The sequence below is a fragment of the Tenrec ecaudatus genome, chromosome 5, assembly GCF_050624435.1.
Source record: "Tenrec ecaudatus isolate mTenEca1 chromosome 5, mTenEca1.hap1, whole genome shotgun sequence".
NCBI lineage: Eukaryota > Metazoa > Chordata > Mammalia > Afrosoricida > Tenrecidae > Tenrec > Tenrec ecaudatus.
The window spans coordinates 3,803,833-3,830,852 of record NC_134534.1 but is presented as its reverse complement, the minus strand read 5'-3'; the positions used below and the strand labels follow the sequence as shown (position 1 = coordinate 3,830,852).

Genomic DNA, 27,020 nt, shown 5'->3' with positions numbered 1-27,020 from the left:
AGAAGCTGCTGGGGGTTTCAACCCACTGACTGTGCAGTTAGCAGTACAGTTCGTAACCACTCCAGAACCAAGATTCCCTGTTCACCTCACAGGCCTGTGTTGTTGAGCCGAAAGTTGGGCCCCAGGGGTGAGTTCGGTAGCAAACACTAAGGGTAGGAACTAGCCATGGTCTCAGGGTGCTGCCAGTCTCTAAAGCTAAAAAGGACATTTCCAGATGGGACCTATGTGCATTGTGACCACAAGTACCAGCTATTGCCCTGCTGGGGCCGCTACAACCTCTTCCCCAGTGGAGCCAAGTTCCACCCTGACTCGGGCAGCATCGCTGGGAGCTGGTGCCAACTTGAGAGCAGTGGTTGAAAGCTAGAGTTAGGCCCTGGGGAGGGCCCATGAGACCACCAGGCTGGATGGTGCTTTTTGCTGTTCCTAGTGTGGAGAGGGACCCCAGAAAAGGGACAGGCGTGTGGGAGGACCCTCAGGCCATCACAGGCAAGTGGCAGTTTGTGGGTTGCTATGACCTCTTGCCATTTCAGCCACACAGAGCCTCATCACACATCAGCCACGATGACAGGCCCCAGAGAATCACGGGATGAAATAGCCTCCAAGCAAAACTCACCGGAGGGCCCCTCAGTCCTCGGGGGCCCTGGGGCCCGGTGGGTCCGGCATCCCCCTGGAACAAACAGAGAGAAGTCATGCTGTCACAGAGCCTCTGCAGGAAGACCCATCAGCACGGCTTCCAGAAGTGCAGCAGGCATCAGCAACTCCACCAGGTGAAGCACCCAACAGGGGTCCAAAGTTCGGGACCACTAGTGGCCCGTGATTCTGACTGATCCACAGCAAGAGCAAACGCAGGAAAATGTTGGGGTGTGCTTTCATTGCTTTACTTGTGTAGACACATCCCACCTGGCCCCGTGGGAGTCAGGGGGTTCCTTCTTAATCCAATGGACATACCCAGTGGAGAGCAGCTCCTTAAATCCTTCCTGGTTCACAGCGAGGTGCCCACCTGGAGCCACACATGCCTGGGTCTTCTTGCTAAGGGAAGTGCGCGCTCCCTGGTGTACAGCTCCCTCCTGCTTGCAAAGTCCGGTAGGCTCCTCACGGCCACTGTGCTTACTCTTACAGCCAGCCTCATGAGATGCCCATAGTCTGCCCACAGGATGGACCAACCAACAAACAGAAGCCTGGCTATGTCCCTACGCACGGGAGCTGCAAAGGGACCTATGAAATGGATCCATATAAAGAAACGAATCACATTAACATAGCATTCTAGGTCCCTGCCCCAAGTCTGCCCCCTGACGTGTGGGGTGGCACCAGCCATATCCCCGTCTGGGAATCTCTTTACGTTCCTGTTCTTGGATGGTACACACGGGTAACACACTGGGGCTGCTAACCAGAAGGATGGGGGTTGGCAGCTCCCAGAGGTCCCTTGGGAGAAAATTAAAATAAAATAAAAGCATTTGAAACCAACAAGCACAGTTCCACTGTGACACACGTGAGGTCACCCCACGATCTGGGATCGACTCACAGGCGACTGGTTTGAGTTTCTGGTTTTCTATGCAGCAGAGTGGACTGGACTAGAACTGCCCAGTCCACTGTCCTTCAGCACTCATAGGTGCCCTGTGGGCCCGGGAGAAATGGACCCCTGGGTGAACACAGCTGGTCTCTTTTAGCCACAGGTCCTGTGGTTGCATGCATTGATTCATTGTTCAAAACTGTTGAGAAAAACCACATTGGTGATGTTTGATCCCTTCTAAGACCCTTTCCTGGTCCATCCACTCATGAGAGCAGGTGAGCCCACGCCTCTGCTGTGGGGCCGTATGGGGCACCGGAAGAAAGGGACCTGTTTCAGGGCGGGGCCTGCAGGAGGTAAAGGGGTGGGCATGAGGCCCTGTTAGACCTCAGGACCCTGAAGCCACACTCCTAAACAAGTCCAAGTCCAAGGGGCCCAGCTGTGTCCACTCCTGCTGATGACCTTGCACACCCACTGGTGTGAGGGGGAGAATGGTGAAGACTATCCTGAGAGGCTGTAGACCTGGCAGACCCTTGCTCTAGACACATCCCCTTTTGCTCCCCAATTCTCTGTGTGACCACAAGAAAGCCCCCTGTCTCCCCCTGGGGCTCATTGTTTCCATCTGCACCAATGTGTCCAGGCCCTGCCCAGACCCAATGACCAGTTGAAGATGAGAGCAGGGACCAGCCTATTTTCTGCACAGCGAGGAGGTGTGGGTAACGGTGCTGGTGCAGGGCTCAGGTTCACTCTGAGAGGCTGGTGAAGTTCATTTAAGACACAGAACCAACTACTCTTTGGTTGGTGCCCATAAGAGACAGAGGACAATTGGTTCAGAAAGCCTTGTGTTGTCCTTGTGATTCCATTTCTGGGGGTCTCATTGATCCCTCAATGATGCACACCTCTTTGTACCCCACCTCCCTCAAGCCCAGCTCCATGGTACACCCACACTTACATCTTTTCCTGGGGAGCCTTCCCGGCCGGCTGGACCCAGAGCACCAGGCTCGCCCTAGAAGAGGGAGAGAGAAACAAAGAGCTGACTCTTAGGGAGGGGGGTGCTGGGTATGTGCTCACACAGGTGCAGGGATTCCTGAGGGCCTGGGAGGGCACAGATCCAGAGGGGCCGTCTACAAAGGGAATGGAGGGCAGGTCAGCCTCCCACTGGAGGGCAGTGTCCTGGCCCTATTGGGGCTGTGTGTACCTAAAGTTTGGGCAACACTCTTGTCTAAGCCACGTGGGAAAGACTACCATCCAAGGACTAGACTCCTCTTCTCCCGATGTTCATGACCCTCCCTAATTTTCCGCTTTCTTGTCAGAGCATGGCCAAGAGCTGACAGACCACGCTGGCCCTTCTGCTTGAGACATTTGGAAGAGACAGAAGCACTTTAAAGATGAGAAGTCAATCTCAGGACACTAGAACAGCGTAGCATGCCCAGTACAAGCTCTGAGACCTCGGGAAACCCATTGGTTCCGGATTCCCGCAGCCATCCAGCCACCCAGCTAGCCACCCAGCCAGCCTGCTTGTTCCTGTGGAAAGACACTAAGCTGGTCAACACGTCTTGATTCACAGGACTCGACATCGCCCCGTCTCACACAGCCGGTGAAGATCACACCTAGCACCATTCTGATTTGGCCACATGAATTTTTATCAACGCAGAGTGGTCAGAAGAGTATTCTAGAAGAACCAGACTGAGAAAGGGCCTGGTGCTCCATCATGCCCACTATGCCCACTGCACCAGGGCATGCTCCTCAGTAACGAGGTGCTTCACTAGCTGCAGAATACAGGTCCTTGCCAGCTCAGTGTCACCTGGGATGACCTTCAGGGCAGGGTGTCCACCTACCCGGGGACCAGGTGCACCAGGATCGCCTGTGGGTCCCTTGAAGCCCTGGAAGAAGGAGGAAGGAGTTAGTTCACCAAAGAGCATGTCAGACGGCACCGAGGATGGGCACTGGGGATAGTGGACCCACTGAGTCAGTCCCTTGCCTCCCAGCGGCTCTTCTGCAGTCCCCTCTTGAGCCACCAAGGAGTAACGCATTCAAGCATCTACTTTGTGACAAGCTCGAGGTCAAGGAGGCGATGACCAATCAACACAGAGCCTTCCTCTCAGTTCTCTCTGCCTGCAAAGCTGAACCCAAAGGTGGCAGCGTGCTGGGGCCACGCCCTGCAGTGAGTGAGCTCCAGCTTTTCCTGCCCTACTGGCCTCACAACACGGTGCTGGGACCCCCTGCCTAGCTCCTGCAGGGCAGACACCTGAGTCAGGTGAGTCCTTGGGACAACACTGCCTTCCTCTGGAATGAGGCCATTGGACAACCCCCTTGTTCCTGTCACCATGACTAGCCCCACCCAGCACCCCAAGTTCACGCCAGTCCAGGGATCCTCACCTAGGGCCAGAGTGCTAGCCTTGCCCCACCCATCTCAGGGATTTGTTCCCTGAGATGCCCAGATAGAGCATCCATCCTTCCAACACCCTCCAAACCAGCGAGCCCTGAGCCCGCTACCCTCTGTGTTCTCCTGTGAAAGCATGGTGAAAGTGCAGACAGATGTAGCACATACAATGCACCAGGCACCCAGCAGGGGCTTTATGTGGCTGAGCATCTCTGTTAATCTTTCCAACCTCTAGACATAACTTGGAGCGACCAATCATTGTTTCACAGAAGAGGAAAGCAGAGGGGCCTGAGGTGCCCTATTAAGGTGTGGTGATGTGAGTATACAAGGAAATGAAAGCTGAAGCCCTGTTTGTTCAACTCAAACCCTGAGCTATTCTTCAAAGCTTCCCCAGCCACACTTTGGGCTCACTTGGTCCCCAGCCTCAGCACGCACAGAGGGCAGGTCTCCTTAGAGCTCCCTGAGGAGAGGTGGGTCTTGAGGTGGTTCCATCATGAATAAGTTGGCTTCTCTGACAGGTATCTTCCTCCCACCCATCCGCTAGGAACCACCTTAGAAGGGCTGACCACCAGCTCCTGTGTTCAGAGCCCCAGCAGGAATGATGCTGCCCATTTGTAGGTTTCCGCTGGTGAAAAGCAAGATGAGGGGGTGGAGTGGGGCAAAAAGGACATTGATTTTTGCATTTTGTCTCCTCCATACTGGACACTTGCCATGTGATGTATTGATTTTCTGAAAAACAGCATGAAGGAAATAGAACTTTCTTTTGGAAGATGTTGTTTCTACTCAGATAATTGGATTGGGGGACTTTCATCAAAATGGTACATTTTCCCCTTTAAAAAAAAGCAATTTTGGGAATTGCATAATTGATGTTGAAGTTACGGAGGAGTAAGGCCCTTAGCAAAAGGAAAAGACAAAGTCTAAAATACATCAATGGCGAGTGCTCATCTTCATGAGGGGGCTAAGAAGTGTGCACGTGTCTATGCGCAGTAGCTCCAGAGTCGATGAGGACGTGGATGCACAGAGTGGGACTTCAGACGCAGAGGAAAGGATTGGGGGAAAGGATCCCAGGAGGCAGACAGAGATTCACCCTGGGTTATGTAACTGTGTGCACTTGACTTTCTTCCCCAGACCACACTTCTAGCTCCTTTCCTTAAAGTGCTCGCCACCATCCCTTTCATGACCGTGCAGTGGGCACAGAGCACTTGTAGCCACGGAGGGAGGCAAATTCCAGCTCTCGACAATGTCGCACCCTCAAATGAAAACGCTCGTGTTTGGCTCCATCGTCCAGACCGAGCCCAGTAGAAAAACAATAAATAAGATCACAGCAAAACCCACTGAGAACAACGGGTAATAATAGCCGCAATCCGAGAACACGTTTTACTCCCAGCTTGGTAAGGTGGTGTAGTGGTTACAAGTTGCGTTGCGATCAGTATGGTGGGCAGTTCAAAACCATCAGCAGCTCCCTGGTAAACAGTCACGATCTCAGAAACCACGGGGGTGGGCATAGGGGGCAGGTGCTCTGAGTCAGCATTGATTCCACAGCAGCAAGATTTTTATGGAAAGTAACTGGGCTTGTTCCTCAGGACACCACTGTCCTGGGTAGGAGAGAACTTCTCAGTGTGGATGAGCATGGCCCATCAGGGCATGAGCCACGTGGCTGCCAAGTCACATGCCATCCACCACCACCTCCACCCCACCTCCACACACTTTTCCTCGTGCACACACACACATACACGCATACTCTCATGTATACGCATGCACTCACACACAGGTTCAGGGCTTACAGGCAGGCCTCGTGCTCCCTCTGCTCCTTGCAGACCGGGCTCTCCAGCTTTGCCCTGAGAGTAAAGAACAAGAGAGATGGGGACAGTTTATTAGGATTTGGGGTTTCATATCATGGCATCTCTATCAGCCTGTCTTTGCCCAGCCCCCGGCCTCTGGCAATCTGGTCCAGGTTTGCCTGCACAAATTATCACTGTATATTTGAGATCTGAGTGGCAGTGGGGTTCATGTTACTGGGATCCACAATCAGCAGTCATAAAAACTGAAATCAAGAAACCAAGTGAGGGCAGGGTCAGGAGATCTCAGGAGTCACTGGTGAAGACAGGAGGAGGGAGGGAGCACTAGATTGGGTTGTGATTGGACAGCCCATCTTAGAGGCCATTGAACCATGGGAGGGGGAATGTTCTAAAAATTGATGTAGGAGGGAGTGTATAATTCTTGATATGATTGAATGATGGAACTATCGAATTATAGGATATATAAATTACTTGCCCATAAAACTGTTGGGAAACAAATTCTTAGGAAAAAAAGAAAGAAAGAAAGAAAACAAGTGAAGCATTGCATGGGGCCCATGTGCCACTCAAGACCTCTGGGAAGTTTAAACAGCAAAGATGGCACTTTGAGAACGAAGGGACATCTACCCCAAGTCATGGCATTTCGAACCACCTCCTCTGCACACCAAAGCTGGGCACTAAGCAAGAAAGACTGGGCAAGACTCGATGGATCTGAATGATGATGCTGGTGACGGCCACTGCACGCATGCCCAGTAGACTACAGGACGAGCAAGTCGCAGATGACTTCTCCCCCTGGCCTGCGTTTCCTGGTATGGCACAGGACTGGTGCCCGCACGCCATAAGGGCCCCATGGGGGCCACCCTGGGGCAAGTGAGGAAGCACGTGGTGTGCACTGAGGCGGTGTGGCCCAGGGCAGGGAGACTATTTTCCCTCCCACGCTCTGCATTCCCACCAGGCCAGGTGCCACTCGCCCACAGCCTGCAGCAGCACGGCTCGGCAGGAGCTTGCAGGACACTGGGCTGCTGGGGGCACTCTCTGCTCTTCGTCCTCTTCGCAGGGACTCAGGTCTTAGCATCCGGCAACCAGAGTAAGATGATGGAGACAGGGGCCCCCTGGTGAGTCGCATACGATGCAGCATGAGTCACAATCATTTACAACCAAACATATTAAATGGAACATAAACCTCGCTGCAGAAACATTTTATGCAATCTCACACTCCGTGGTTCTGACCTCGCCGGGAGTTATAGCTGGGGACTCTGGGAAAACAAAGTCACCGAAGGCCATCAACGGAGGAGCGGGAGGCATGGAACCAATGTGCGACCTCACGGGATCTCCCAGAAAGGCTGGCAAATTGGCCCCATTCTTCTCACCCTGTGTGAAAGGAGCCCTCAGGGAGGGTTAGCAGTTATGCAGTGGACTGTGATCTACAAGGTTCGAAGTTTGAAACCACCAGCCACTTCATGGGAGAAAGATTGGCTTTCTACTCCCGTACAGAGTCTCAGAAACTCACAGGGGGCAGGTCTACCCTGTTCTATAGGGTCCCTTTGAGTCGGATAACCTCAAGGTCATGGGAGGCTCTGGGGCCACGGGTGCTTCATCCTGAGCACGTGGTCAGGATGTGCAATTGGTAGTGCGTTTGCTCATTTGATAATGAAAAGGTGAAAGGTTTATGTCACAGCAAGGGAGCCCTGGTGGCGAAATGGCTTACTTGGCGGGCTGCTTGCTGAAAGGTTCACCATGAGAGCCCACCCACCACCCATGGAGACCGAGGGGGCAATCTGCTCCCAGGCAGAGGGCAGGGGCTCAGAGAGCCCACTCTGCACAGTTCTGCTTGGTCCTCTATGGTCTCTAAGCGGCAGAATTGATTGGACCAAAATGCATTGTTTAATGTCAGAGTGGAAAACTGGAAAGTCACCACACCTGCAGCTGTCGGTGAAGTGCAGGTTCTCAGTGAAGGTGATAGGCTCAGACATGCGGACAGTGGTGGGTCAGGGGTCGAGTTTTGGCCTTTGGCATGCGGGACCCAGTTACACTCTCAGCCAACGCACCTCCTGCACAGCTAGTGCCCGGCAGCCCACGGAAGCCAGCTTGGGGCTGGGAGGCTGCCCAGGTTTCAGCAGAGCTGAGATGGGCTAAGAAGAAAGGCCTGGTAATCTACTTCTAATATCAGCGTGTGGAACCCCTATGGGCCACAACAGGCCCATCGCCACTCAGCCTGGGAATGGTGAGTCTCATCGCTCTGTGCGTGGGGACGCCACGGGTCACACTGGCTCAGCAGCAGCAAGAGTCCTTCCAGACAGCAGACGTCCCCTCCAGGCAGTGCCCATCTGGCGGGCAGTGCCTGTCTCCCCTCCCAGAGTCAATGTGGAGGGAGTTACAGGAGACCTGGGCTCCGGGCCATCTTGGCCACCAGCCCAGCAGGGGACTTTAGGCTCACCACGTCACTGACACTCAGTTTTCCTCAGCTATACCATGGAGACAGCAATGCTTACCTTATAGGGTCACTGGGAGAAATGGATAAAAGAGACTTTCATTGGGTTTAGCTCACAATTCCGCTCAGCACGTGACTGAGCAATGATTGTTTGGGATTGAGGTAACAATAAGGCAGGAGAACGGTCACTTACTGGCTCTCCAGGGGGGCCCGGCTTCCCATCTCTGCCCTCTTTGCCTTCTTCTCCCTGTAAAAGAAACTCAATTGGGTGGCCAGGTCAACGATGATGTGCCAGAGCAGCGGTTCTCAACCTTCCTCACGCCGCCACCCTCTCATGCAGTTCCTCAGGTGGTGGGGACCCCCAACCATAGCATTATTTTCATTGCTACTTCATCACTTTTGCTACTGTTATGAATCATCATTTTGCCACTGTTATGAATCATCATGTAACTGTCTGATATGCAGGATGTATTCTCATTGTTAAAAACTGAACATAATGAAGGCATAGTGATTAATTACAAAAACAATATATCATTATATGTTGTAAAATATTTACTTCTAATGACAAATAAATGAAATTTTGTTTTGAAGCATGGTGCAGCATGGGTAACAGTCTTCATGCTGGGTTCTCCTATGTAGGCACATCTGCACGTGGGCGGACCTGCCTGCCTGGAGATAATAGAGGAGCGGTGTCTCAGTTCCTAAAATCATTGGAAATATGTGTTTTCCGATGGCCTCAGGTGACCCCTGTGAAAGGGTCGTTCGACCCACAGGTTGAGAACCGCTGTGCTAGAGGGAAACACAGCAGATTCAACGCGTCTTTCTCCCTGGATACAGAGAGGTGGGTAGGGCTAACTGCTAGGAAGGCCTTTTCACAGACAGGAGATCTGGTGTCCAGCCTCCATGCCCTGGTTTGGTCCAACACCAAGATTGTAGCCAGGACTCTACGGTTGTCTGTGCCCGGCGAGTCCTGGGAATATGACAAGTGGCGTCAGCAACTTGATTGAAGGGACTGAAGAAGCCCTGATGGGTGTTCTCAGGGGGCAAACCCAGCTGGGTGGGAACTCATGGGTGGGCCTGCTGGGTGGAGCCAGATGATGAGAAGGGGACAGGTGGGTTCCGATGAAGACGAGGGCACCAGGTAATGGGAAGCAAGGCACCTGACTCAGCTCTTCTAGTGCGCGTGGGGGGTCTGGATCAGAGTGATGGGTGGCAGCGAGCATTCTGCGTTTCCTGCTGTGAAGCCAAGCTGTGGCCCCGCCTCCCTGCTCCCCAGCCCCTGCTCAAGAGCCTGCGGTTCTAACCCTCATGTTTATCTAAGTGATCCCAGTGTCTTCTCTGAAACAGGACAATCAGGGATGGTCGGGACATCAGGAAGGTGTAGGACCCCTTCCTGGACTGACTTGTGTGAATCCTGGGGTAGGAAAGAACAGGTTCTGTGACAGAGGAGTCTAGGCAGTGAGGTTGGAGGTCTGCCTGCCACTAGCCAGCCCTGTATTCAGGGAAGTCACTGAAGCACCCGGCTTCTCGGTGTCTCATCTCCTACACAGGGATCACAACCTGCCTTGTGGAAGTGCCAGCTGGCTCAGTCGATGCTTCTGCTTGCTCGGGTACACAAAAGAGCCCTGGATACACAGTGCCAGGGCCATGGTGGCAGCAGCCACTGATGCAATGAGGTGCTAGTCCTCCGCAGCACCTCTGCCCTCACTGGTGGATGCCGTTGTGGACGGAGACCTGGATGTACTGACCAGCCAGGGCACTGTCCCCAGGCCCCATGTGTTCTCTGTGAAGGCCTCTTCAGGGGTCCCTGCATGAACCTGCACTAACCAGCCATGCCGCTTGCGAGGTCTCCTGGATCAGTCTTCTCTTCCATTAAGACTTGGCCTCCAGCTGCCATGTCCCCGATGCAAGGGAAGCCTGGTACCATGATATGGAATGCCCAGAAGGGAAGCCATCAAGGTCAGTCTGGGGTGGGCAGGGGTCGGGGTGGGGGAGGGAGCTCAGGTGGCAGTGTTCGGGTCACCCAGAAGGGTAAGTGCTCCACAGAGACACTTAGGACCAACCAAATAGCCGAAGACATTCAGAGAGAAAGGCTAACTGCGGGTCTGTTCGTGCTTAGCTTGCCCGGGCCTGGCCTTTGAGTAAGGGGGTGCTCACAAGCATGTTGTAGGGGAGGGCTTCCCAGTGGGACCCTTCCATGCCTGGTTCACCCCTGTAGCTCACCATGTTGTCGTGGCGGTTAGAAAATGGACAGATGTGTGAAACCAGAGTGACTGGTCAACTAGACACCAGTAGGACCCCCAAGACCATGGCCCTTTGTCACCCCTTGGCTCTGGAGCTGCAGTCACGCCCGTATTAGAATCAACCACCAGAGAGGGACAAAGTGACCAGGGTCAGGAAAGAAGAAGCGATGGAGACAGAAAGCCCAGTGGGCGAGGTGCGGCGCAGGGTGCTGAGTTGAATCAGCCTGTGCGTGAACTGCTGAGTGGGTTCAGATGGTCTGCTCTGTAAACCGTCACCCAATTCACAATAAAAATTTTCAAATATAAGTAAATTTCCTGTGGCGTAAGGTCTAACCAGGTGATACACACACACACACACACACACACACACACCCCTGTGGTCCCAGAAAGCCTTTTCCCCTTTTCTTTTTATTTATCATCTGCACCAGTGCCTCCTCAATGTTTCTAAAGACTCCAAACCAGATTCCCACACCACTAGACCCTGGGGTGGGGAGTGGGAGTGGGGCTACAAGGAGGCAGAGGACACAGCTCTGGGGTGGGGTGGGGTGTTGTTCTTGGACTTTTTCTAGTGGGCAACTGGACAGCAGGGGCAGCAGGGGTCTGGAGCTGCTCCTGGGGACAGACAGTGGACACAGCTGGGTGCACTCTGTGCCCTCCTCACTTGGTCCCTTCCCCCCATCGCTCCATCCTTGTGCCACCCTCTGGACCACCACTGCAGCCACCCGTTCCTCCGGTCTCCAGCAGCAGTGGCAGTTGAGATGGAAACGACTTGGGGTGAGCCCCAGGAAGGTTTAAATAGGGTGCTCACACAACGTCTGAATCGCACAGCATCCACGTTGCTAAAGCGAGGCCTAACAGGTTTGGGGTAATCAATGTAAAATAATGAGAGGCCCTTATGGGTGCAGAGGCTGCACATGATATGCTTCCCCTGTACCCTGCGTCACACAGAGAGCCTCTCCAGCCTGTCCTTGGCACTCAGTAAATGGGAGACCAATTGTTTTACTTTATGAGAAGGAACAGCAAGGTCAATGAATATTGGCATCTCGTCACTGGGACTTTCATCGCTCACTACATGAAGCAGTAAGAAGGAAGTCCTATCTTATAGCCAGTTGGCATAAGTATACAGATCTGCATAAACAACACCCCCCCTGCCCCCTCCTAGACACATACCTATAATCTAGGTTCCTCTCTGGTCTGTCTGGGTGCTGAGCCTGTCTCCAGCCAGCATATCTTAAGTATATCATGCTACAGGTCAATGTGGCTTGCGGTTCTGTTTGGTTTCTCCTTGAGGGCTGGGACCACGGATGGCTCCGTCTGTCCCTTGAGCTCTGTGATAGTTAAGGTTCTGCGTCAACCCGGCTGGGCCAGATTCCGAGTGGTTTGGCTGTTCGGACGCCGTGATTCCCCTGGATGTAGCCTAGCATAATGCAACCACGTCCCAAATGGGATATGCTATGCGCCCCTACTCAGGGATAAGAAGATCAAGGTGAGACACAATGCTATTATTCAGGACCTAGCTCTGAAGTGGTGTCTCCTTGGGGATGTGGCCTGCTTCCAATGTAAGTGGATGCTGTGGGAAAGGTTGCTTGCTTGTTGCTAGGTCTGGATTCTGCATCTGACTCACAGATCTCTGGTTTTTGGACTTAAGCCAGCAAACTACCATGCTGCCTGCTGATCCTGGGGGTTGTCAGTCATCTGCCAACTGACTGGTAAACCTTAGATTCATTCATCTCTGCAGCCACCACCCAGTCCTCTTCCTGCTGATCTTTGGTTCAACAGCCCCTTCCAGCTACCCAAGTCAGGAGGCATTTACTCTCTTAGCTGACCTCAGACAGGGCACCTGCTTAGGCTTGTCTGCTTCTACACCACATGAACCGCTTTGTTGATATAACTTTACACACACACACGTCTCACCCTGTTTTATTCATTAGAGAACCCAGCCTAAGACAACCACTGACACAGTGGTCATTCATTCGGCCATTCCCTCGACTCAGATCTGCACAGCAGCTTATTCAGCCCTGTGCTGGCTGATAAAAATCCGATATAAATGAGCAGACAAAGACAAAAGCACACACGGAGCAAGGCCGTGTGACTCAGAGTTGGTTTGGCTGGGAAACGAGCTGCTTGTGTTTCTTCCTGTTCTCTGTAAGACACCACATTCCCCTAATGGCCATGATTTGCTTCAATAACAAGAACCATATACTTGACTTTTTGTTTTTGTTTCTGCTTTTTGGGGTATAATTCAGAAAACAAATTTTGTTTTGTTTTGCCGTCACTTACTGGGATTCCTGGTAATCCTGATGGGCCCTGGGGGCCTGGAGGGCCTTCTTTCCCCTAAAGATTCAAGACAGAAACACACCATGAAGTCTTTCCGAAGCACGTTGTGTGTGTTAGTATTTTTGGTGAAAACATACACTGGTTGTGCACCAGTCTGACCCATTCTCCCCATACAGCTTCCTTCAAGGGGCAAATATTCTCACCGCCCTGCACCAGATGGCCCATCACCTCTAACTTGGACTCAACACCTGGTAAGCTTCTCATCTGGCCTTTCACGTTGTCCAGTCAATTTGACCTTGATCAGACCATTCTTTAAAAGAGCATGATGCTCAGAGTAGACTTACCCCATTTATTCAGATAAACTAGTATTTGGTTCAAAGGGGACCTCAGGGGGGGGGGGCCCTTCTGATTTCAGTTTTCACATCTAAAGATGATTTGTGCAGGGTCTATCTGGAAGGACACGACTTAGTGCTACATTGCCCTTGGAGACTGTGGAGAATGAGACCGTTGGTATAAATGAGGTTTCCTCAAAGCAGCCCGTCTCATGCCAGGATTTTCCCACTCCAGGACAGAGTGTGTTCACCCCGGTTCATTGACAGGCCCTATTCCATAGACTCGGGGAAGTGGGGAGAAGCAAGCCTTGTGGGAAGAAGAGATCGGGGCTTTGGAATCCAAAAGACCTGGCTCAGATCCAACTCTGCACTTTGTCTCTGAGACTCCCCGAGACTCACCTCCCCACCCACAGCACAGACAAGCACACCTGGAGGTGCTGTGTGCCCCAGAGCCAACACAGGTGCAGGGCTGGCCAGAGTACACACATGATGGAGAGTTTCACTGGTATCAAACTTCTTTGTGTCTCTTTCCCCGTGTGAACTAGACCCCATATTCTATACAACCGTGCTTAGCAAGTCACATCATTTAAGACTTCATTTTCCAACTTGTTCCTCAGACACACACTCCACTGTCACCCAAAGCTGCTGGGCCAGCATGAGGTCAACAGTGTCACCGTGGCTACCGCAAAGAGCACTGTAATGTTGTGCTGTGTCTCATGTTGGTAAAGGAGAGGGCTCTAAAAAGAAAGAAGAGGAAGGCTCTCAACAAGATGGATGAATGAGGTGGCTGCACCAAGAGCCCCAATCTCGCAGGAGTCGTGTGCTCGGCCAGGGCACTGCTGTGTCCTGTTGGCCACAGGGCCACTATGAATCAGAACTGGCGTGGAAGCAGCCAATAACAACGGGGACTTGTTTGAGAATTCCTCACGACTGTGGTCTGTACTGACTGAGGCCAGGTTCCCCGTCCTAATCTCGATGCCACACAAAGCCTTGTCGAGGGATATGTGGTTTCCTAGAAGAACATTTTATTTTTAAAAAATCAAAACCGGATCTTTATTTCAGATGGACACATGCTCTGTTCTATAAAACGGATTCCATTAGGGAGCTAAAAGATAAGCAATTGCTTAACCCACTTCCACTGACCTGCCCCCATGAGAAACCTGCACCTCCCTCCTCTCCAAACGGCTGTACTTTCTAGTCACACTGCAGCACGCCGTCGTCTGTCTGTCCCACCAGGTGAGTGACGGACTCGCTGGGAGTCAGTTTGTTCCTATGCTTATAGGTGCCTGTTGTTATCTGCTGTGGGCACTGCACTGCTTAATTAGCTATTAAAACCCAAACCAATCGGGTTGGCCGTGCACCACCTGCAGCTCAGAGCACCCCAGTCGCTCAGAGCAGGACGGCTGCACGATCGCCCGATAGGACTGAGTGGAACTGGCCCACACAGTTTCCAAAACTGGCAGGTGGGAGTGAACCGCTGACTGAACAGTTGGCAGCTGAGTGCTTAACCACTGCGCCACCAGGGTTCTCCCATGATACATTAGACGCCCAATAAAACTTGGCTGGAAAACAATAAAGGAGTGATCATATTTAGGGCAGATTAAGGTAGCTCTCTGAAAAGACAGGGCGAAGACAAGCCACTCACTATCAAACTCAGCTGCTCTCAGTGAAGTCCGCGATGTCTGTTTGAGCAGGTGTATCCTAGCAATCTAACACTGTACATCTAGAATGCTTCACAATGTCTTCCTCCACACAAACCGCTGCTTCCACGAGCAACGCAGAGATATACAGTGCTCTTCTCCCAGGACTGGGGCCCAAAGTCAAAATAACACCTCTTCCTGTTTGACTTTAAGCTCCCATGAAAAAGTTTTGCATGCATCTTTTCTTTATCACTATTATTCACCACTTAATTTCAAAGCAACGTTTCCTTTCTTGTTGCTGTTTGCTGTTGTTTGTTTAAGCTCCTAGTCCTCGCTGCCATCAGCCACAGGGACCCCACAGGACAGGGTGGACCTGCCCCCTGGGTGTTTCTGCAAGTGTAACTCTTTCTTTTTTCCTTTTGAATCTTTCTATTGGGGGCTCTGCCAGCTCTTCGAACCAGCCACACATCCACTGTGTCAAGCACATTGGTACATATGTTGCCCTCATCCTTTTCTAAACATTTCTTTCCATTTGAGCCCTTGGTGTCAGCTCCCCGGAAGTAGAAAGCCTGCTTTTTCTCCCATGGGATGCCTGGTGGTCTTAAACTGCTGGCCTTGTGGTCAGCAGGCCAACACTTAACCCGTTACACTACCAGGGCTCTGGAAGACACCCGTTTTCTTCAGGTTTGGTGTTGATGGTCAAGTACCAGGAACATGGACGGGTTCAAACACTCCCCTGGCTCACCATCGGCCCCATGGCAGAATGGCTGGCTTATTGAATAGGAATTAGCTCCTTGAGGTCTGACGGTTTTGCCTCTGGGCCCCACATTCATCCTCCTCGGGAAAACAGCCCATTGGTTCTTATCGGGGAACCTTTCGTTGTCTGAGAAATCAATGAAAAGCTGCCAGCAGTACGCATTACATTCTATTCACCCTGGGACTTCTAAACCGGCTGCTTGCAAAGGACTGGCCAGATGATGGTTACGGAAAGAGCCATGTGGCCGCAATGTTTCATTCTCAACCTCTTCCCTTCCCTCGAGCCAGCCATCCTACACAGTGGGTCGGGATGGACTAGCAGGGAGAGCCTGGGCTTCCATACTGCCTCTTCTCCCATGTGGATGTCATTTCCTGTACGACCTAGTATGTGCTCCCCTTGGCCGCTGGCTGCCTTTCTGAAGAAGAACAAGCGATACCAGGTGACCTCTCAAATGCCCTGGACTCCAGAGTCCCCGGAGGCGAGGACAGGGCACTCTAGGCTGGGATTTCTATAGACCAGGATTTGTGCCTGGACCTGGCATGTCCTCTCCGTGTGACCCTGGAGTCACACAGTGTAGCTTTGGCCCCCACCTTTGTTATGGATAAAGTGGGGTATTATTCTGAAGATTAGTTCCTCTACTTATATGACTTTGGAAGGTGCCTTCGGGGTGAATAGATAAAGCACTAGCTGCTGATCGAACGAAAGGTCTCTGTCTCAACCCCAGCAGCCCTCCACCTGAACAAGACCTGGTGTTCGCTTCCATAGGGAGCACAGGGACCTGTAGGAGACCCTGTGGGGCAGCTCTGATGTGCCCAGGAGCAATCGACCTGATGGTGGGAGATAGATCCCCGTGTGTGTCACGCATGTTTCAGTTGTTAGCAGCGTGCCTGGTGAGCTGGGGGTAACCTTTACTTTTGGACACTGAAACCAAGATTTCTGGCATCTTCCTACAGTGAACAGAAGTCTTGGTTTTCTGTTAAAGAGGTGGATTCAAGTGCCAGCCCCTGCCATTGTGGTCGTGGGACCATGATGAGGCGTTTCCCTGTTCTGAACTTCACCTTGTACTTCTGAGCAGAGAAAGTAACTGTGGCAACCTCCTGCCTGGCACACAGCCAAGACTCAAGGTGGGCTCGTCAGGTAAGACGCAGAGAGGGAACTACCCTGTGGTCCCATTGACATCGGTGGCTGTGAGCTGAATTCTGGAATATATACCTCCCGAATCTGTCATCCAGACGTGGGCTTTGAGAATCAGAAACTCACAGCCATCAATTCCATTCTGACTCATCGTGACCCCAGAGGACAGGGTGGAGCTGTCCCTCTGGGCTTCTGAGACTGCAACTCTGATGAGCAAAAAGCTTCATCAGTGAGGCAACCATAAAGAGAATCCTACCGCCACCTCCCTGCCAGGCTGGTAGAAAACAGAAACGGAGAGTCTGTGATTTGGGCAGAGACATCAGGAAGGGACTGGTTCTAAGAAAGCCTGCACCCTGGGTGAAAGCAGATCCCGTGCCTGGAGGACTTACTGGGGGTCCTTGGATTCCTGGTGGCCCAGCAGCTCCTGCGATGCCATCTGCTCCCTAGGGGACACAAAGCAGGAAGTTATTGGCCAAGAGAAGTCACCGGCATCCTCCTCCTGGTCCAGGAGGGCCACCCATGGGGTGCGATCCTTGAACAACTCGACAGCTAGCTGAAATGATCGTGTGGTGCCTCGGGAGAAGGGGCTGCCCATTTAGTCCCTTGGAAACACTATGGAGGAGTGCTACAGGGCACACACGGGGCCAGCATGTCTCAGAGCTGACCTGAAGGCAAACTAACAACAGATGCTCTCCTCTGTGGCCCCTGCCCACTGCCCACAGATAGTCCTCTCAACTGGGCTCCCGTCCCCCCTCCAGGCTGGTCCATCTTCTCTGGGGGCAGCAGGAAGTAGGAAGAAGAGCAGCACTATGTTGCTGCTGCTGCTGCTCTTGCTGTTAGGTGCCATCTGGTCGGTTCAGTCACAGCAGACTCAGTCCTGCTCAGTCCTACGATGTCCTCACGGTGGTTCATATGTTGGAGCCCACTGCTGCAGCCACTGCGTCCATCCATATTGTCAAGGTGGTCCTCGTTCACGCTGCCCTCCTCCAGAGACTGGTCTCTCCTGACATCATGTCTGAAGTAAGACCAAGTCTTGCCATCCTTGTGAGGATTCTGGCTGGCTGTCTGCCAAGACAGACCTGTTTGTTTGTTTGTTGTACTGCGGCGGCTTGTGCGTTACTGTTATGCTGGAATCAATGTCACCAGTATTTCAAGTGCCAGAAGGGTCACTCCGGGGGAGCAGGTCTCTGCAGAGGTTCCTGACTAACAACAGACTACAAAGAAGGACTCTGCTGTCCGCTGCTGAGGAATGAACAGCATTTTAGGAAGGAGCAAAACGTCAGTTGGTCTCCCTGCAACCACCCCACCCCCAGCCCAGCCCCACCCCCACCCCCAGCCCCAGCCCCAGCCCCAGCCCCACCCCCAGCCCCAGCCCGTGTCTCTCCCGAGAGCGTGCACTTGCTGCTACATTTCAGGGAGCATCGCTAGGCAGAAGGTAGGAAATCAACCCTCAGATACACCTTCAAGGGAGCAGAAGGTAACGTTTAACAAACAGCCTAGGCCCAGGCTTCACCAGGGCAGCCAGCTCCAGGGGAAACAGCCTGTCTAGTTCAAATCTAACAGAGCAACATTATGTCCACTTCAAAGGCAAATTCTTCGACATTGCTTGGACAAGGACTTCCAGCATCCTGGACTCCGGGGATGAGCTGCATTGGGATAAAATGCCTTGCTTTGCTACAGCCTGAGGATAGGGTATGACTTATATCTGGGAAAGACTGCTGATTCTAGGGTGGCAGAGAGTAAGCTCTGGAAGAGAGGAGTCCCTGGTACCCTGGCTTAAAATAAGTAGCCAATGTGTACTGCATGAATGACAAGATGGACAAGGTTTCTTGCATGGTTTCCGGCATCTGGATGCTGGGTCTGCACCAGCGGCCACCTCCACGCCCACCCCTGGAGTCCATGATCAGTCTAGGGCTGACCATAAGACAACGGTTCCAAGCTCATCCAGGAGGGAATGGAAAACAGTAATTAGATGGAGATGGACAAGCTGGCTTCTGATGATGATTGCTTCTGGGCCTCTGATCCGTGGTCTGCCGTGAGACTAACAAGGAAGGAGCCACGTCTTACACTTGTCACAGTTCTAAGTGACGACACATCCCAAAGAGACCAAGGCAGGGCTCTGTCTGCATCAGAGACATGCTAACTTAGGAACAAATGGGGTTGGGGATGGGACCATCCATTTTCAGAGACTTCAGCGGCAATTGCACTACACAGGGAAGGTACAGCCATCACAATAGGGAATGATTCAAAATGAACTGTTCAGGGCTCTGCTTGTTTGTTAGGAAATGAGTTTCCTCCCAAATGGCATTGCTTGTTTAACAGAAGTGCTTCTCCCCGAGGCCCATCCTATTCCCCTGGGTGTGGGTTGATCTTCCACCGATGGTCATAAGCTATGGAAGCAGAGAGGGGAGAGCAGCAACACAATTCAGAGTAATGTACACAAAAATGCGAATCTCCGAAGAGCTGCGGCATTTCATGACTTCATGGGGAATGGGTTTGTAGCAAACCCACTGAGCCCCTGCAGAAACAATCCCTGATGCTCACTTGATGAAGTTGGACAAGACAAAAGTCTAGACGAAGAAGTCCACAAGGAAGTGAGCAGCCCAGGTCTGCGGCTCGGGTGCCGGGGGAAGGCAAACCAGGTGTCTGTCAAAGATGGAAGGTAGGCTCTCAGGAAGATGAGCCGGGCTTTAATAATGCTGTGGTTATGGGTCTGTGTGGGTGTTGCCCTAAAAGCCAAGTACGACGTGAAGAGCATGATTCCAAGCTCTCGCCTGGCTTCATGGCGAGTAGGGGATGGGCTCAAACCACTGGCTTAGTTCTGAGTAACACACAGGGACCACGTGCAGCCAGGAGTTGTTATAAAAAAAGCAGGGTATGATTTGTTTCCATACACTTTAGCTTCACGATCCAAGAAGAAATCCCAATGGGAGTCCTCTCTATCTACTACGGTGCTTTGGATTCTGCTCTGTGGTCTCTTTGCCAGTATTGGTAACCTCTGTCTGCAAGGATTGGGAGACCTGGGTGAATGGAGAAGCCATAAGAAACCTCTAGGAATACGCCCTGGGCTGGATCAAGGGCACTGAGGAGCCCTACCCTTTGCTATGACTACTCTACATGGGTACCCGGACAGCAATTCGCTCAAGACAAGGAGCAAAGGACTAAGCCATGACTAGCCCGGGCTGGAGGGAGAGACAATGCTGACAATGACACCATCAATGCCAAGGCCACACCCAGCTGAGACAGCAGGGGGATCCGAGGGGGGGGGGGAGCGTGCTACATGGAGAATGATGCATATCCATGTTGGTTTTGGGTTTCTTTGATGAATTTTTGCTTTGGATCTTAATTTTTGTGGCTGTTGAACATAGACACAGGCTGGACGACCTCTGCGCGGTCTGCTCAGTGCCTGGATTCACTGTTGGAATCGTGTGATTACTGTCACCGTCCTTCCCGACGTCATTCCTCCACCGTGAGTCTAACAAGACCACTGTCTGCCACGCAGCCCGTCTAACCTTTCAGGTTGCTGTCATCACTGTGACCCCGGGAGTTCAATGCCACTAAGTCCATGCCAGCTCATAGTGACAGCGAGCTTAGGACAACCCAGTCCTGTGCCAATTGTCATGCTTGAGGCCACCTTGTCAGTTCATCTTTCCAGGGTCTTCCTCGTTTTCACTGCTCTCCGCTTTCCAAAGCACAATATTCTTTTCCAGGGACGGGTCTCTCCTGGTCACCTACCCACAGTCTATGGGACAACTCTTGCCATCGTTGCTTCCAAGGAGCACTCCGGCTGTCCTCCTCCCGAACAGATGCGTGTGTTCTTCTGGGTCACCCTTGCGCTCTTCTTCCCCAGCACCCGCCCTCCAATGCGTGGGTTCTCCTCCACTCCTCCCGAGTCAATGCCAGTGGAGCGATGGAAAGAACATGGCTGGGTCAGGTGCACCCTAGTCCTCAAAGTAATACCCTTGCTTTTCAGCACTTTTCAAGAGGTCATGAGCATCCCATAGCTCCTTCCTTACAAGAGCACATGGTCAAGACAGCATGTGTGAGCAGTGTGACTTGAAGAAAAGTTCAAGGTATGTTTTGGTTAAAAGTTGGAAGGCTAACTCCGGGTAATAGCCGATGGTTATTTGGTAGTTATGAGGACAACAAGCGGCAATGGATAATAAATGGGTAAATAAATAAATAGCTCAATATACAAATATATGATAAGTGACATAGAATAAAACAAATTAATAGCAAAGGTATAATAAACACTTGCTATAATTACTAATTCACCACAATAAGTAAGGATAAATAATCAGACAAGTAATAACAATAATTGTTAAAATGGGAATAAGGGACACAAATCACTGGTCAATCCAGATAACCTGGTTCCCATGGCCTCTTGGAATCCCAATGACTCTCACTGTGGGTAAGCTTCTGACAGAGGGGAGGAAGCTGCTTCCGCGCTCTTTGCTTGACACCTCCCCTCTGGCATCAGCCCCCGGCCCCTCACCCTCCAAGTTGGTTAAAATATATAAAAGCCTGCCACGCTGGTTGTGACGGACTGGATGTCTCTCAGAAATAGGGGTGAGAATCCCGTGAGTGTCATTGCCCTCAGAAATAGGGTTTTCTTTGTCACGTGCCCATGAGTCCGTAGTGCCGGAGCCCTGTCCCCCTGGATCTGGACTGAGACCCAGGAAGAGCAGCATTGACACAGATCACAGGAGATCCCTGACACCTGGAGGTCACCAAAAAGTCCAGGATATGTGCTAGGGCGAGCAAAGCTGGAGAAAAGGACCTTCCTGGAGTGGACCCAGGAAGAAAGCCTTTCCCCAGAACCAGTGTCCTAAAATTGGACCTGTAGCCTTGTCACTGTGAGAACACAAAGCCCAGCGGTTGAAGGTCACCCCGTGCGGCGTTTTTGTTACGGCAGCACTCTGAAAACTGCCATGTCTGCCAGCACCCGCAAGTCCCAACAGCCTTCTCCGTACCCGGCCCACCAAGATGACTCGTCTCTAGTCATCTCCCCCGGGACCTGCCCTCCGAAGGGTGTGCAGACTCCAGCCCACCTGCTGAAGAAGAGGTAGGTTCAGGGTGATGCCGTCACGGCCAGTAAGTATGGAACAGGGGTCATGTGTCAAGGATTAGGAGGTTGAAGTTAAATGTCATTACTTACTGGTGGCCCGGGGTTCCCTGGGGGGCCCATGAAGCCTGGAATTCCAGGATGACCCTGGGAAACAGGAAGCAATGGTTACAAGGGACGCATAGGAAGCGTTTGCTGTTGGTCAAAGGTCACCGTGACAACAGCTGGATCAGAGCAGCCCAGACGACCTTGGTGCCATGGACCAGCACGGTTGGGTGGGGAATAAATGAATCTTGTAAGAAGATATTGCTGGTGCTTCAGTAAGTTGAGAGCATGCCTGGAAAATCAATAAAAACGAATGGACCCTGACAGTGGATCCATTGGTTTAAAAAAATAAAATAAAAACCTGGGGGCCCTGGTGGAGGGTAGGAGGGAGTGGTGAGGATGTATACGGATCTCCATGGAGACCAGAGAGGTCCTAACAGCTGCAGGACCTGTGCTGGGTGATGGGACACCAGGTTCCTTGTACTGACTACTTTTCCTCTAGGTTTGAGGTGTCCCACCACAAAACAGATACATGCCCTCCTCCTGTCTGTCCCCAAGTGGAACTGTTGGATTGGCCACGTCATGGCACTGGCACAACGACAGCATTCTTCTTTGAAGAAAGAGGATTTGGGCCCATGGTAGAATGCAGAATGTGCCAGACTATCATATACGTTGCAGTTCAAATGTGTGTCAAACTGTTATAAACACACACACACACACACACACACACACACACAACCCACCCACCACCCAACTGGAACGGTTTCCCTCCCCTCCACCTCCAGACCCTGTCACTGGAAAACACAAGCAGGGGGCCGAGGCGGGGGGAGGTGGGGAGGAGAGGCAGATGACAGTGGACCAGAAATAGCAGAATGGAAACCATGGAAATGCTGCCCTTTATGAGTCCTTCCTACAGGCCAGGGGGCAGCAAGAAAGGCCACTGGAGATGCTCTCGTGAGTGCTCCCTCTTGGGATACTGGTGCCCTTTGGGCGTGAATGGTTCAGAATAATACAGCAAGTTGTTTTTACCTGGTCACCTTTCTGTCCAACCTCACCGTCGACACCGTGCTCGCCTTTACTTCCCTTGGGGGAGAAAAAACACATGTACACAAAGAAGAAGAAGTTGTTTTACTAAAGAGACATTACAAAACAGCATTTTCACCATTCATTCACTCACTCGCTCATTCTTTGGTTGGTAACAGGTGGATAGAAATGGCAGGTCTGGGGGAGGGGCTTGCCTGGGCACTGAGGCTGGCCGAGCTCTGCTCACGGGGGGACTTGAATCGAGATTGGCCTGTGGCCTCTAGTAAGGGATGGCTCAAGGTCCTGGAAGGCCCTGCCTGGAGAAGGGATGGTCAGTTGGGAGGAGAAGTGGTTGTGTAGGTGTGAGATGGGGAGCAGGTGAGGCAGGGCCTAGGGGGCTGGCAGAACAGGGCTGCAGTGAAGAAGAGGGAGAAGCTGGGATGTGGGGGGGGGTCATGGGCCACACTCCACAGCGAGCTGAGCAGGAGACTGTTGCAGAGCTCAGGCTCCTTCCTCCCTCCCTTAGCCCCTGTGGACCATGGGTGAGTCATTAGATCTGGGACATTACTTCTCTCTCTGTAAGACAGGGGAGTTAATGATGCTGCCCCTGACCTGTCAGGAGACTGAAATCCAGCAATACATGGAAAACCCCAAACGTACACCTCAGGATACAAAAAGCACTCAGAAAGTTATCATAATGCACATCCAAATTAATAAGAAACAACAAGAGCATCTGATTATTTTGGATTTGAACTACAGCCCTGCCATTTGCCAACTGTGTGTTCTCGGGCAAGGTGCTGCGATACTTCGTTTCCTAACGTTTAAAGGGAGACAGCCAACGTCGTACCTAGCTCATTGGGCTTTGTGATTCAATGACCTGAAAGGGCTGTCATACTAGTGACAGCCTCAGAATCAGTCTTCACTGAACACTCCCTCCACCACCGACTTCATCCACGCTACCGCAATCGTCCGTTCCCATCAGCATCATCACCCTGGTTCACGCCATCGTTCAAGCCATCAATGTCACCCACATCATCAACACAAATGCCGTCACAGTCGTCACCACCACGCCATTAACATCATCATTGGATGAAGGGCACCGTTGCTGCCCCATCATCATTGTCATCATTGTCACCTTCATGGCCGCACTCTGCTACCATCACCTTTCTTCTCATCCTCACAACATGCAAGATGCACAACCCACCAAAGCTATTTCTTATGGCTGAACCCTGAAAGTAACATATTTCAACATCCTATCTGCCAACTATTTGGGTTCAGCATTTACTGCATCCACAAATGTCTTTTCAGTGGAATGTGTTTAAACAGCAGCATTGCAGCTCCTACAAAAGAATGATGGGGGGTGGGGTGGGCAGTACAAATAAGCCCTTGGCAGTGAGCCAGCCATGCTTCTGGTTCCAGGATGGCCAGTGTGGACCTGTAAATATTTGAGCGAGTCATGTCTCCTCTGGGCGCCCCATTCATTTGCCCAAGGGTAGGACGTGACTCTGCAGGTCAGCCTGAGGGAGGTTCCAGCAGCGAAGCCCCACGCCACTTGACTTGCACTGAAACGCCAAGCTCAGTCCAGGTCAGCTCCAGAGGGATCTGCCGCACCTGCAGCTCAGTGATGGCTACCCAACTCTCCATGGGACACCTGGGAGGGCGCAGGTGAGCAATACCTGCTGAGCACCCCCTCACATCCCTCAGAGGGGCAAACCGAAGGGAAAGTCATCTACACCAACATTTTCACATGTGACGGCTTCCACCCTTTCTGAATCTCTGAAACCAGCAGGCTGTCCGCTGGCCGCTTTGTGATCCCACTGAAAAGAGCTGACAGAACGCCCTGACATTTGGGACAATTGCCTGAAAGGTGAATGGTCTCCTTTCAAATGTCCAGACCTTGGTCTGGGCTTAGGGTGGTTGGCACCCTCATCTCACAACAATGGAAATGTCAGAAGCTGCAGGACCTCCACGGCAGCCACCCCCACGCCTGACTCACTTCCTGCCCGAGAGAAGGGCGGCATTGCTGGGCTGCTGCTCGGTGCCAGCACCATGCGGGAGCTTTCCCACACTTGATTCCATTGTGTGCCGACATCTGCCCTGACCCACGGCGGAGCTCCTACCTCGGTGTATCTCCGTTCACCAGGAAGATCACCTTAGGGGGCGAGCACAGTGATCACTGTGTCTCAATAAAGACCCCAAAGATCAGAGATCTGAGAGGATCCGTCATTGACCTGAGGTCACAACAAAACCCCCCAGACCCACAGTCATAGAGTACCTAGTGACTCACAGTGACCCCGCGGGACAGGGTCAAACTACCTCTGGGATTCCGAGACTGTAACCCTTTACAGAAAGTCACGTCTTTCTCCCAAGGAGTAGCTGGTGGTTTCAAACTGCTGCGCTTGCAACGAGCCCAACATATAACCACAACATCGCATCACATAGCTAGTCAAAACCAGGGTTGGCAGCCTAATCCAGCCCTGTCCCCCTGAAGACCAAGCGGCCAGGTACCGCTCCCTGCCTTGGCTCCAATCATGGCTATTGCCCTAGACTAGGTGGCTTGTCCCACTGGCTTTTAACGTCAGAAGCAGTGGCTCTGGCGTCAGAAAGCCTGCTCATTTCTATGGACCGTGTTCAAGGCAGCTCTCTGTTCCCAGGATTTGACAGGACACGAAGAGGTCTGGCACAGCCCACCTTCAGTCCCCAATACCTCTAAGCTGGCAGACAAGTGGACTGATGTAATGAACCCATTTTAATTCTTCTGGAATATGGGTTTTTGGATCCATGGGGTTGGGGTCACCAGCCAGGCTGTTTGCCCTTAAACCTTGAGCTGATAAGAAACTGCTCACCTGAAATAGCCTTAGTCAAACAACCTTGCAGTGACTGTGCACAGTTTTGCCTCAGGTGCTGGGTTCTCCTGGACCAGAGCAGGACAGCTAGGAGCAACCAGCTCTGAGACGCAGAGAACCCAGGCTTTGACTAAACCCACTTTCATCGAGTCAATTCCCACTCACAGCCACCCGATAGGACAGCACAGAACTGTCCTGTGTTTCTGAGACTGTCACTCCTATGGGAGCACAACGCCTCATATTTATCTTACTGAGTAGCTGGTGGTTTCGAACTACTAATCTTGTGGTCCAATGTGCAACCACTAAGCCACCAGGGTTATGACTCCATTTACATGACAGTCTCAGAAAGGCAGTGTCAAGGAGCCCCAGTGGTGCAGTGGGTTATCGGAAGGACTGACAAACACAAGGTGGGCAGTTCAAAGCCACCAGCTGAGGGAAAAGGCTGAGGCGGCATGCTCCTGTCACCACCTGCTGTTATTAGTATCACTGTGGTTATTGTTAGGTAGCATGTAGTCCGGTCCAACCCAGTGACCCTACAGACCATGCACGGAAACAACCGCCTGGTCTGACACCATCCTCACCATTGTCCTTGTGTGTGAGCCTATTGTTACAACCACTGTGGCAATGCGTCCCATGGAGGGACTTTCACGTTGCCAATGACCCTCTAATGTACCATGCATGGTGTCCTTCCCCAGGGAATGACCCTTCCTGATGACATGTCCAAAGTACATGAGATACAACCTTGCCCTCCACATCGCTAGGAGCATTCTGGCTATAATTGTTCAATCAATCTTATTAACGGTCTTCCTCCTGATCGCTGCCTCTCTACTTTACCAAGCATGAGGCCCTTCCTCCGGGACTGGTCTATCCTGATAACGGATCCAAAGTCCATGAGTCTCAGCCTCACCATCCTTTCTTCTAAGGATCATTCTGCCCGTGAGGGAGTTCCACTTTGTCCTGCCATGAAATCGATGGCGGCGAATTCTTTTGGCTTGGTTTTATTTAAGCCCACTGACATATAGTCTATTCTGAGTCATCGTGCACTCATCCAGGGCAGTACAATTGTCATGGGAGCAGAGAGCCTCATCTCTCTCCTTTGGAGATAGAGGGTTTGAACTGCTGACCTTGAGGGTAGCAGTCCAAGGTTTATCCAACATCATCACCGAGAAGAAGGTTTGGTTCAATTATCTCAAGGCAGGGTAAAAACTGTGTGGCATTGGAGGGCAGGAGGACTTGCCCACAGTCGGTGTTCATCACCTGTTTCCCCACACCCTCGTGGGAGTGCCTCTCCCCACACGGTTGGGTTGATTTGACCCTGCCTGATTCAAATCGAGTCACCTCTCAACAAATGCCGGCATTTCTCGGAGCATTTAGGTTTACAGCAGAGGAGATAAAAAGCTCTCTGACAGGGTTAAAATCAGCAGCAATTCTAACCTGGACGGGCTTTTAACTCTGCAGAATCCATGCGCCTAGAGCAATGGTTCTGATTGCCATCCTGATCCTGTTCCCTCTACTCAGATTAAAACTATCAGAGCTTCCAC

General features: G+C 52.0%; 1 protein-coding gene across 1 annotated transcript in view; it reads right to left on the bottom strand.

The window, feature by feature from the left end:
- The window catches only part of COL22A1 (collagen type XXII alpha 1 chain), a 200,348-nt gene that overhangs the window by 18,111 nt on the left and 155,217 nt on the right, over positions 1 to 27,020 (bottom strand). The window contains exons 46-54 of the mRNA XM_075550530.1: positions 22,640 to 22,693; positions 21,659 to 21,712; positions 16,890 to 16,943; positions 12,641 to 12,694; positions 8,311 to 8,364; positions 5,675 to 5,728; positions 3,346 to 3,390; positions 2,460 to 2,513; positions 614 to 667 (exon numbers count right to left, since the gene is read on the bottom strand). Coding sequence (XP_075406645.1) covers positions 614 to 667; positions 2,460 to 2,513; positions 3,346 to 3,390; positions 5,675 to 5,728; positions 8,311 to 8,364; positions 12,641 to 12,694; positions 16,890 to 16,943; positions 21,659 to 21,712; positions 22,640 to 22,693 — 477 coding nt within the window. The remainder of the gene's footprint in view (positions 1 to 613; positions 668 to 2,459; positions 2,514 to 3,345; positions 3,391 to 5,674; positions 5,729 to 8,310; positions 8,365 to 12,640; positions 12,695 to 16,889; positions 16,944 to 21,658; positions 21,713 to 22,639; positions 22,694 to 27,020) is intronic.